The sequence below is a fragment of the Crotalus tigris genome, unplaced genomic scaffold, assembly GCF_016545835.1.
Source record: "Crotalus tigris isolate CLP2741 ecotype Arizona unplaced genomic scaffold, ASM1654583v1 scf7180000023637.1517150, whole genome shotgun sequence".
In the NCBI taxonomy this organism is placed as follows: Eukaryota; Metazoa; Chordata; class Lepidosauria; order Squamata; family Viperidae; genus Crotalus; species Crotalus tigris.
The window spans coordinates 675,591-688,232 of NW_024100094.1; the positions used below are offsets into that span (position 1 = coordinate 675,591).

The 12,642-nt window shown below is 40.6% G+C and overlaps 1 protein-coding gene across 1 annotated transcript in view; it reads right to left on the minus strand.

The window, feature by feature from the left end:
- Positions 1 to 1,256: 1,256 nt before the first annotated feature.
- Positions 1,257 to 12,642, minus strand: part of LOC120297610 — a 31,027-nt gene continuing 19,641 nt past the window's right edge. Inside the window, exons 12-21 of the mRNA XM_039320442.1 lie at positions 12,323 to 12,440; positions 11,540 to 11,745; positions 9,814 to 9,931; positions 7,903 to 8,072; positions 7,406 to 7,479; positions 6,849 to 6,976; positions 5,536 to 5,725; positions 4,877 to 5,015; positions 4,420 to 4,516; positions 1,257 to 2,933 (exon numbers count right to left, since the gene is read on the minus strand). Coding sequence (XP_039176376.1) covers positions 2,851 to 2,933; positions 4,420 to 4,516; positions 4,877 to 5,015; positions 5,536 to 5,725; positions 6,849 to 6,976; positions 7,406 to 7,479; positions 7,903 to 8,072; positions 9,814 to 9,931; positions 11,540 to 11,745; positions 12,323 to 12,440 — 1,323 coding nt within the window. The 3' untranslated portion in view covers positions 1,257 to 2,850. The remainder of the gene's footprint in view (positions 2,934 to 4,419; positions 4,517 to 4,876; positions 5,016 to 5,535; positions 5,726 to 6,848; positions 6,977 to 7,405; positions 7,480 to 7,902; positions 8,073 to 9,813; positions 9,932 to 11,539; positions 11,746 to 12,322; positions 12,441 to 12,642) is intronic.

The following is a 12,642-nucleotide window of genomic DNA, read 5'->3' on the forward strand; positions in this document are numbered from 1 at the left end:
AAAGGGAGCCATTTGCTTGTAGCCAAGAAAGATGAAAGTTGCCAGGACAGGGTCACAAGATAGTTCTCACTAGAGGGTACATTTCAAGAAAATCAAGTGAATGGTATGTTACTCTTGGAGTTATTTATAGCCACCATGAAGACAAAGAGCATTTCTTATCCCTACTGTTAGAAATAGGGTAAATACTCTAAAAATGACATATTTGGAACACAACGGAAAGAAGAAAATCCAATGGGAAGCATAATTTGTCTTGGATTCTGGCTACAAGCAATCCTGATAACCTCACCTTTTCCTGAATCCATATAGTTTCAGTAATACACATAAAAGCACCTGTTCCACTTTAAGCGGATATGAGTGAAGAGTGGCAGTCTAAACAAAAGGTTTTTTTCATGATCTGATTTTAAATGGTTGAATTCGCAGTATTCCTATCTGTGATTTGGAACATCTTATTTGCTAGAAACCACTAGTTCGTTATAAAGGAAATAATGATTGAAATGGTTAACAGCATTATGTGTCAAGCAATTGGAACGTTCTGGGTTTGAGCCATTTGTTCTCAATCTACATATACCTTCCTCAACTACTGCCCTTGTTAAAGAGAAATTGGTTCAGGGGAACACGGATATACAGTATGTGCTATATGACTTACTTGTAAATGAGTGCTGCATCTTTATCAGTCCAACAGAGCAACAATATGATGTTGGCAATTCCCCAGCATCTTACCGCCATTGTTGCTATTTGACACAAGCAATCTATAATATGGATCATTTTTTTCAAATAAATATCAGGCAATGTAGCAAAAATTCTCTTTCATTGGTTGAGGAGTACTGAGAAATCCTGCTTCGTTAAAAGTTGGAAATCATTTTTGATTTCTCCCACATTAAGCATACTTGTTTTATAACTGGAAAGCCTGGATTACGTCTTCAATTGACATAACACCCAGACAAGACAGTCAAAACCTATAATAGCTGGATCATTCTGAAAGATAAAGTGTGGCCCATTTGTAGAACAGCAAGCTGGTGAATGGTTCATGTAGAAGCTTATTTATGAAACAATTTAAGGGCCTGAATACAATTGAAGTGACTAGTATTTAGATAACCCAGGCATAAACAATAGCAATAGTATTTAGACTTACTATACATACTGCTTTACAGTTCTTTACAGCCCTATCTAATCAGTTTACAGAGTCAGCCTATTGCCCCCAATAATCTGGGTCCTCAGTTTACAAACCTCAGAAGGATGGAAGGCTGACGCAACTAGGAGCCGGTCAGGATCGAACTGCTGGCAATTGGCAGTCAGGATTAGCCTGCAATACTGCATTCTAACCACTGCCCTCTATATGAGGCATAGGAGCCTTTATCATACTTAGTTGGGATTAATAGGGTTATAAAACCTCTAAAGGCTACTTGAGCATTGTGTAGGATGCACATTCCATTTTCTACCCAAGCACCAGTCTTGCATGTCAAGAGAACAGTGGCAAGATAAAATTAAATTGATCAGGTCAGAATGCTAGGTGTTTTTAATAATTCTAAAAAGTTTTCTTTAATTGGGAAATTTGTAAAAACACTCATGCATCTTTTAGCAGGCACAGAGTTTTTCTAAAATGATCACTATAACAAAGCAGAAATGTGCTATGCAATGACTAATAAAAATGAAACATGTAGATCTAAAACATGATAGCACTATAGTATTGCTTTTAAAAGTCAGTTGGAACATTTCTTGATGAAATATTGCTTCTATTGTCAACTAGCAACTCTTTCAGAGCATATTGATTTTTTTTTTTACGTTCTTAGGTTTGAGCCACATTCCAATTTCCTCTCTATGGTACAGTTGTAAAGATTACTTCAGCTAGATAATAAGCCTGCCAGGTAATTGTGCTATTTTTTCTTCTCTTCAAAATTTGGTTCCCTTGCCACTTAACAACTTTCCTACCAAAGTATCTTGCTAGTCTTTGTGAATATTTGATTCCTTTGTCTATATTTTTCAGTGGTCAATTTAAAATGCTTTCCTAGTCATTTGTTCCAAATATACATAATATATACTGTATATGATAATAAGGTAAGGGCACTTTTATATCCTTCAGAGGTTCTTCAATTTACAGGTACAATTTATAAGGAACCAAAGGCAGGGCTAGATTATGGCTGAATCCAGATTCTAGAACATTGAAAATAACTTTTATTTAATATGTAAGGCACATTTATACTGCAGAACTACTGAAGGCTCAACCTTCTGTTTATGATCTACAGTAAATGAAGCTGACTGCAGTGTCATGATTAGTTTACCATATGTAGAGCAACATTAAGCGCTGTTGAATAATCTAGGCATTTGTTAACACTTAAAAAATACTAACTTGAAGCAGACTAGAAATGATTTATTTATGAAGTGTTACATGTGCACACCCTGTGTAGCAAACAATAATTTCTGTTGCTGGGCCTACATCACTTAGGATGGGTTTTCTCAGTTAAGTGAGCATGTTTGACAGATACTTCATTTCATGGAAACCAAGAAGCATTAAAGCAAAGGAGTTTTTGGAATGTACTCAAGATCAGATCCTCACCTCTATGATGGATTCAGATTTTGTAACCTCTCTAGTTTGCCTTTCCGTAAAATGAGCATTTTGTGACTAAGCGTTACAAAAGTATTTTCGCGACCAATATTCTATGACCTCAGAACCCTAAAAGTTCCAAGTATGCCCACTATCCCTAAAAGTTTGAATAAAACTGCTCTAGAAATTTACACAAAGATACCCAAATAGACCCATTGTAGGCTTTTTATTACAGAATACACAGCTGCAACTCTTAGAAATAAATACTTCAGCAACGACATCTTGCCACCAGTCTTTTTATAAGATGTTTAGGAATCATTCCTCCTTCCCATCACAATGGCTCCAGATGAAACGTATCCCTGGATATCATTCGAGGAATCAGTGCTCCGGCCTAGGAAGAATTTTAAAACGTTAGCCTTTTCATCTTCAGAGCCATATGTTTCTAATCAGAAACATGTTATCATACTTATGCTAGTTGTATAATTCAGAACATATTGCAACTGATTTTACATCATTAGCTACACTGAAATGTATCTTTTTACATGATCAGATTGAAGGAGGGAAAGGCAATGGGGGGGGGGAAGGGGTCAAAATGGGAAGCCTGCGCGGAGTCTCTGGCAGCTTAAAAAACCAAACCTGTGAAGCGCTCAGAAAGCAGTCTCTTTCCCAGCTCACTCCTTCCTTCCTCCCCTGCTTCTCTTCCTCCGCGCTCAGGAAGGGATGACGGGAGGGGGAGAGATTGCCAGCGCTGCCGGTGGACATGCTGCCGCCGGCCATAGCCGTCCCATGCAGGGAGGGGCGGTCCCGATGAAAGGGAAAGCCTGGTGACTTTGAGGCGGTCAGCGAGCAGGCGTGGCGCTGATCTACCGGTGGGGACCATCAAAGCTGGAATGCGCTCAGCCTTAGATCCACAGGGAGCTCTGGAGCCAGCGAGCCATCCTCCCCTCTCTGCCCCACCCCTGGGGGTGCACAGAGAAAGCAAGCGCGTGACTGCTGGTGTCCCGGGGGGGGGAAGGGAAGTGCTTCTACCTTTTTCCGTTATCAGTGCTCAGCAGGGATGGTCAGCAGGGATGCTGGGTGCTTGCCGCCGCTTCATGTGCCCGGGGGATGGGGCGGGGCAGCCCCTCACTGGCCCTTTCCCGCTAAAACCACCTCCTTTTATATCCTCCTTTCCCAGAAGCGCCGATCAGCTGGGGCCCAGCGCTGATCCTGGCACCTCTGTAGAGCCCCAACAGCCCTGTAGCTCCAGCTGTTTCTCCCTTGGGCTTGTGCAGCACTGCTGCCACTTCAACTCATTCCTGTCCACCCCGCTACCACTTCGCATACCACCTGCCAGGTGGTAAAGTACTATTGGTGGTATGTGTACCACCGGTTGAAAAGCCCTGACATAAAACATTAGGGTTTTTTTAACTATAAGAACTGTCTCTCTAGGTGCTGCCTAATGTGTGCATTTTTATTTTCCACAAACCAGATTTCAAACTAATCACCTTTCTCTGACCATCGCACAGGCTGGCCTCTGACATTACAGGGAAGCAATGAACAGAGTAGGCTCAAGAAGACATTAACTTACATGACAAAAGATGCAACTGTGCACATTTTGAGAGTGAGCGTTTGCTTCAGAACATAGTTTCTGATAGCCAATTCTTTAAAAAAAATGGAAAGTTTATAGACAAAAGCATTGGACACAAGGAAAACCATTCTCAACGAAAATGCTTCCAATCAGGCTACTGAAGCAGCATGCCAATGAACTCAGTGACTACATCAGTTGTCCAACTCATCTAGGAGGTAAGAAGTTAGGTAAGGTTGTAGTAGAGAACAGAGTGTTTTGCAATCCAAAGCGCACAGCAATCCAAGTCATTTGTATTCTAATCCCTTACCTGCTCTTTGCCTTCTGGGAATGCAAAGCCTGGTGCAAAGGGCATCAGAAGATGGCTGGGTGGAATCACAGATTACTGCACTACAGTGGATGTAGATCTGAACAACAGACAAAAATCATCAGGCATCACAAGATAGTTTGAAAGCATGTTACTAAAGGAGATAGCAACATACATAAAAGACTTATCCCTTGGGAACAACTGAATTCAACTGATTTTAAAATAAAACTGAAGTATTCCACCATTAACACACTATTGCAGCAATATTCTTGTAAAAGTTCATGACTTAGAAAAACTATATTGCTGATATACAATATCTTTGATAGGGAAATAAAGACAACAATGCTATCAAGGCGGAATGTTGTAGAAGAACCTTATCCAGGGTAGGACCACCTTATCAAATGTAAGATCATGAAATACGTCAAAAATTACCTAAATTGACCCATAAAGGCAACCTTACCTCTCCTTGAACAGCTTGACTATTCACCACAAATGTAAACATTTTCACTTCAAACCTCTTCAGGTGTGTAGGGAATGGGACAGAAGTGCTGGGGACATCATGGAATATGGTCTGATGTGAATCTGCTGTATTCTCACAACTAGCATATAAAATAAAAATAAATTATATATATCTACAAAAGTATAGCTATGAGATTCAGACTGTGCCAAGTTGCCATCAAAGATCAGAAAGGTCCACTTAACTAGATTATGCTATGAAATTACATTAGGGCAACCATTATCAGTACGTCAACCTCAAAGAAAGCCCTTGCATCTGATTGATAAATTAGAGATGCTAGATGATACAATATTAAGGCTCTAGAAAATAACCATCAAGCTCTGTCTTTACTTTTGAGCTTATAGCAAGAATTGCCAATGAGTCTTTCAGTTTTTAGATGATTGAATCACTGAACATAAGATAGAAATTTCTGCAGCTGGTACAAAGTGTTATGGTTTATTCTGTCTTGGAAAGTTTGTATTCATTCTCTTTCATTCCCTAGCATAACCAAGTCACTTTCTATGCAGGCCTTGTCAAACTGCCTTCTGCAACAACTTTACTCATAGTGTTCAACTTTTCATATAAGTGGCAAACAACCTCCAATCCACATTTAAAATTGGTACCTGTCAACCACTATGTGCCACTGTGGAAAACTGGTCCTGTCAGATTTTGCAGTAGCCCAGCAGTCCTCCAGAAACAACTCAAGCTGTGGATCTTCACTGTGAAGGAGCTCTACCTGGAAAAACAGGGGCTCTCGCAGGTAACGACTTACTGGATATTCGGACTGATGATAGAAATCTCTGTAGGACTGATCTACAGAAAAGTGAGATGGGCAAAAGAAGACATTATTAGGAGCCTAGGATCCAAAAATAATTTATTCAATTTAAGAATCAGTCTTCATCACCAGTCTAAACCAGGATTATGTATGCTATTCTGATCTGCTTATTAGCCTAAGAACTGTATTAGCACAATGCAAGAGGACACTGACATTTTAAACCCAGATCAGACAACTGGAGTGGAGGCAAAGGCATCTCTGGAGTCAAAGCTATTGCTATCATTACTGAGAAAACTGGGATCGGAATGATTTCATCATTGATTAAATTGTTTAAGTTGAATTTTTAAAAAATATAAATATATATAATTTGTTTTTATAAAAATTGCTAACAGTCTATTAATATAATTAAACAGTAGGAGTTGCAAAAATGTGTATTATCAGGCTGGTTACTCCGTCTCCCATTAAAGATTTTGTGACAAGACTAAAAGATGTTCTTCTACAACTCATGCCATGCTAGTGATGCCAATTAGATCAAAACTAATTGTTTATTGTTAACCTAAAATACAGCCAAGAGATGTTCTTGGCTGCTGCCACATGCTTAGATTGGGAGGAGGAGGAACAGAAAAATAAAACAATAAAACTGAACCCTGTTCTGGATGACCTGGTATGCTCCCTCAACTGACAAACGTGACATGCAAAGTTAATTCAAGTCTAAACAGCCCAAGTTTCAGGACTCAAATTCACAGTTTCCTAATGACATAAAAATTCCCAGCAAAGCCAAGATAGTAGTGGAAATTGATGAATGCTCACATAGAGAGTTGAGGTTAAAACCCACATAAAATGAGAAACCCTGTAGGACCCAGTTTATTATAAAGCTTACAATATTTAAAAATGGTTTGATGAGATATTCCATTCTTTTTAAAGTTGGATTTTTAAAAGGTAAATACAAATGTTTGTTCAAAAATACAAATAACTGTTGCCTTCTTTAGTTGCATTCTTCCTCCATCCAGCAGGAAAACCTCTAAGACTATCCCTGTCTTCAAATTAGTGCAAAATCTAAGTTAGAAACTGTGTTTCTCATGCTGACAGGATAAAATAAGAGTACCATATTTTTATTGATTACGGTCATAGATATGCCATACCCCTCTGCTTTGAAATTACCTCTGGCCAGTTTAAGGGCAAGTTCCAGTTGCCCAGTCCCAGGCAGTATGCTTGGCGATGGTGCTTGTGCAGGGCTATACTGGAGCAGCAGCGCATTTCCAATGAAGTACTGGCAAGCACATTTCAACCTTGAAAAGACAGAATTTGCCAACAAAAGTGTCTTCTTTTATTCACCCAAGTTCACTAAGAGCTCCAAAGTTTAGCTTCTCTCATTTCACACTTTTGGGGAAGAAGTTGATGCGCATATGAAATTCAGAGAAGCTTTAGTTGGCTTTGTTGGAGACCCATGTCTGCAGAGTCTCTCCAGATGGGCTCCAAATCGCCCCATACTATTGTACCCCATTTTTAATCTCTGGGCATTTTAGAATAGTGGGTGTCAAAAAAATTCTTCCTGAAGCATGATTGGCAAAGGATTCCTCCTCACACAGTGCTTTAACTCAAGCTCTCCCCAACCTAGGAATTCTGAGAACTGCCACCTCAGCACACTTGGAAACCACACAAGGCAGGGCCAAGTTGGCTTTACGTTTGTCCTTCATTCTCAAGTCACAAATACTCACTGGTAAACAGGTGTTGCTTGGCCTGGGAGGAAATACAGGACCTCATTTTCATAAGTCATGATGGTGTTTTCAAACTGTAAAGAAGAATGGAATGAAACATTCCAAAGCTTGGCCAATTTTAGAAATTGGATCCCTGCCTTTTCTTCAAGTTGGTCAAAGACCCAGGTTGGACCCTTCCCTCTTCCCCTTTATCACCCCACGTGACGTAGGAAAGATCCAGTACCATAGTAGAAATATAGTTCCTAGCTTTTCCTCTAGCTGTCATTTATAAAGCAGTTTATTAAGAGCACAAAAGTTGATGCTTGTCCTATTGGGTGGATGTAAACCTGTTTTCCCAACCTGGCTTTCCCATTGGGAATGATTGGGAAAATCAACCCAACACAGTCAGAATATAGGCAGACTGGGAGAAGGTTAGTAGATATATCCTATTCTACTTTACAGCATCTTTTCCAGACCCTCCTGAAGAGGGGGGACACCTTCCCCCAGTAATCTCTCACCTTGCGTGTTGTGCCACAAGAGTTTACACTGAAGAGGAAGACTGCTTCTGCTTTTGTCACAGAAGCTGGTTTACAGCGTTTATCTCTCAGCACTAAATTGGAGAGGTCCAAGACTGGCATGCCAACCAACGTCCGAGCAGAGACTACAATTGTGCCATTAGGCTGACAGTCTGCAAGAGACACATTTTATTCCAGGAAGTTCAGGAGGTAAAGATTCCTTCCTTGCTAATCCCAGTATCCCAACTGTCAACCCTTGCCTCGAGCAGAGCCGCATCATTGATGCCACCATAGATGCCTCCAGACAATCAGCTCTTAGTGTTGGTCATAGTTTTTTCACAGCCAGCCACAAGCAAACATTGCAGCTCTCATTCCATGTTAACTGGCACTCTTGTGTGCCCATTCACTCCAACACCTTCATACCAGCCTTCCATTCCCAAAGAAATATATTTTCACATTTTGATTGTTGAAGATAATTTACAGCATAGGTCACCCCCTCCCTCGGTAGTGGGCATCATTTTTACCCTTTTCTCTCTCCCTCATTTATTTATTAACCTCCCATCTTTCATACAGGAGGTCAATGCCTTTCTTTTAAAAAAAAGCAAAAAAAAAGAAGTATAAAAAGTGTAACAAAGCTACACAATTGAAGAGCAAGGAAGCAGAGCTACCACAATCACTTTCCCTATAATTCCCGCATAGTCCACATTAAAGCCACACCGAGGGGGGGGGGGCAAGGGAGAAAGAGAAAGAGAGAGAGGGAAGGAAATTACAACAAGAAGAAGAATGGAGTGCATTGCAACCCTCTCTGGAGGCTGCATTAACATTGATCCTTTTCATAAAAAGATGAAGATGCTATCGAAGATTGTGGAATAGAACTGTGACTGTATCCCCATCTAAATTTCCATTGGGCACAATCATTCAACAACATTCTCCCCCAAGTCACTGCCTTCATCCCCAGTGCATGAGGGGAAAAGCCTTGCTGTCTATCAGCATTAATATTTCCCCCTTATTCTCCCATGGGGGTCACTATCAGAGATGATCTCTGTTTCAAATGTGCTTTTATTTTTATCTGTAATGTGAAAGGGAGGGAGGGAGGGAAGAAGGAAAGGTCAGTTTGATGTAATGGTTAAGGTGCTGGCCTTAGAAATCAAGTAACTGAATTTTTAAGCATGAAAGCTGACTGGATGACTTTGGGCTGTTCACTCTCAACCCAATTCACCTCATAGGGTTTTTGTTGTGGGGAAAATAGGACAAATATTAACTATGTTCGCTGTCTTGAGTTACTTATAAAATAATAACGGTGGATAAAAATCTAAGGAAGGAAAGAAGTTTTGGAGAGAAGCTGAGTGGCTGCAGACACTTAAAACAGAGATGAGAGACAGGATACAGGTCACTAATGGGGAAAGTCAAATTCATGACAGTCGTTTCCCGTAAACCCTAAGGATAGGTGCAGAGCACTAACTCAGATAGGGGAGACCTCTGTGTGTTGCTAATGAAATATCAGTAAAACAATGGTGATTCCAACACCAATGTTTAGTTGCAAGCCACTTTAATTTTTAAACTGGTAGAAAGCCAAAATATTTTCTTAGCACCTTAGAATATCTTCTCTGTGTTATATAAAGTTCTATACAATATAGTTTTCCTAGAATGTATTTGAGACAAAGGAGCCAAGAATCTATGAGAAATAAAGCTCCTTCAACCCAAATATATAGTTTTTTTGAGGAAAGAGACATGAATGATATGCCACTAAATATGTGAGTGCCTTTACAGTGAATTTATTAATCTAGATTAAATAGATTGAAAGTGACATTTTGAAATCTGGTTGACTACTTCCCAAATGGATTTAATGTTATCTGGAAGGATATCAGGATCAACATCCCTCAGACATCTAACCAACCCAGGAATGTCATTTACCAATTAGATCTTTTGGAGAAAAGCTGCAGGATATGGTAAATTCAATCATTTCAGTTTGACTGAGATGGTCCTTAAATTGCAACTGGAAGGTGGTCACAATCCCAAAGGAGTTTATTTCCTAGGATACAAAGAGAGTAGATTAGTGACACGAAGGCTTCCTTTGTTAGCCAGTGCTGATGGGCCTCAACTTCAGTCCCAACCAAAGATCCCACAATCATTATTTGTTTTCTAGGTACCTTCATTTTTACCTCAGTCTTTCTGAAGAAATAGGGAAATAGACATTAAACCCTTGAAACATGTTACAGAGGGAGAGAGAGAGATTAATATACCCCATTGAACAGCTGGAAGATACGCTGATCTATACAGCAAGCTTACTCAACAGCATGGTGGATACACTTATCAGAAGCAAAAACATGACTGAGGGTTTGAGTGATGAAAATGACAGCTGAGTGGAGGCACCCTAAGATTCTAAGCCATAGATTGAGAACATCATAGACTTGCTGGGGTTAAACCAAAAAAATCTATCTAGGAGCCAGTCAACGGAGCTCAAGAATTACAAGTACTGCCTCCTTCTACTGATGCTGCTTATAGCTGGTAAGTAGGCCTGAGATCAGAGGTGATGCTCAGGACATCTTATGCTACTCCTGGCACTCTGAAACTGGTTAGCAAATTGTAGATTTTCAAATCATAGAAAGGGGATTATATCACAAAGTACAATTTAAAGTTAGATTTTCAGGGTATTTTATTTTAGGTTTTCTCCTGGCTCCTGGCTTGCTGTTCAGAGATCAAATGCAGCTCTTACTTAACCCCAGCAATTTATGAACCTTTGCGTCTGAGATGGCTCCCGGGAAAATTCTTTTTTCCCCATTCATTATACAGAAAGCAAGGACTGCTTTTGAAATAGCATGAAGATTAGAGTAGATCATGGTGGAAGAGAAGGAATAGAACCTGCTGCTGAAGCAAAGAGGGTTTTGATGTTGGCTTCTAAATAAGCAAGCCGGCCGCTTACTCACAGAAGCAAAGGAAGTCAACTACAGGCTTGTTTCCAGGAAGCAAGAATTCATGGTAACAGATTGCCACCCCCCCAAAGCATAAGTAATGTTCTCTACCCCCAAAGCAAGACTCTTAGATATGGCAAAGAATCCTCCTATTTCCTGCCATTCAGTGGTTCCCTGGAGTTTCTGCAGTCCAGATTACGGTGTGGTTATTTTTTCTCCTTGTGTTCCTTACAGACAGGTAGGAGGAGGGAGAAGAGGAAGTGAATGAGCAGCATTGATTGTGGGGAAGCCATGAACAATTTCCAAGGTTAGCCACCACAATATCATGCTCTTACTGATGAGGCAATCGCTGACTCAGGAACATCAGGAGAAAAGGTAATAGCAGCCACAGTGGCAAGTGGGTGATCCCTTCACTTGCTCACTCTTCTATTTTATTCTGGGCTAGTCTTCCATCATGGCTCATGCTTGGGCTGGAGAAATCCAGATGATCACAAGATGGCAGTGCAGAGACATTGAAAACTAACTCTTTGCTGCCTTCTAGTGTCACCCAGATGTTTGTCACCCAGAGTGTTGAAGCTGAAGGCAGCAAGGGGGAGTCCAACGCATACCTGTGCCTGCAGGCTCTGGGAGGCTTTTTCACAATATTTACTCACAGTCCCCACTACATCCCAAAAGGCACCCCTTTACATTCTGACATAGAAGGCTGCCCAGATCAAGGTTTGTCATACTTCAAGGAACACATGAGTGGCAAGCTTCGGCACTCTCAGGGCCAAATGAGTTTGATTGTCCTGCAATCCATATTCAAGGGTCCGTGCCATCTCTTGGGTTAAGGGTGTGTTTCCCACAAAGGGCATCCAATTCTGGTCCACGTTGCCACGTTTCACCACTAAATAGAGGGCTTCGTTATCACAGAATCCTTCTGCTTGGGGCAGCACTGGAGAGAAGAGGAAACAAGATGGGTGCCTGTCCTTTTATTTTCCCACTCACAATCCACAAGCATTTCCCATTAACATTTCTGACTGCTTCGTTTCACAGCATGGCATGAGCACCTACTTGATAGTTCATTATATAAATTATACCAGCTACATCATGGTGCCTCTGTTTAACTGCCCTATTAAAAAGCATTAAGATATCAATAATTGTTTCTAACAACTTTACAGTACCGTATATGCCGGCGTATTAGGCGACCCGGCGTATAAGACGACCCCCGTCTTTGTCGCCGAGCCACATTCCTAGAACGTCGTCTTATACGCCGGAAACTACCAGTATTTCCGGCATATAAGACGACTCGGCGTATAAGACGACCCCCGTCTTTGGTGCCGAGTTTAGCGCTTGCGGAAGTCGTCTTATACGCCGGCATATACGGTAACATCTTCTGGATCCATAGCCTACCTTCTCAATTGCAGTGGAAATGTCTACTACCTGAGGATGTATCTTCTAGCTTCTACCCATTTTTTTCCCTGATATCCATAATGGAAAGAGGCAGAAAATATTAGCTCCAATCAACTCACCTGCATCGCTCACCAAGGCAGACAGAGGGATTGGGACTTCAAAGATTTCTGCCTGAGGAATCACACTGAATTGCAATACAGGGTTGGTAGTATAATTTCGAAAGTGTTCTGGCACATACTGAGAAAAGTTAAAAAGGAAGGTATTAATTTCTACATTGTCACTAACAGTGTAATTATTAAAAGGAAATCTGGGCTTAGTATTGGTTACATTCAGTCTATTTAGATGGGTGAATTTTACGGATTACAAAATACATTTTTTTGTAATTCTCAGTTAAAATCTACACAATATCTAACAATTTACATAGATAAATGGACTGCAT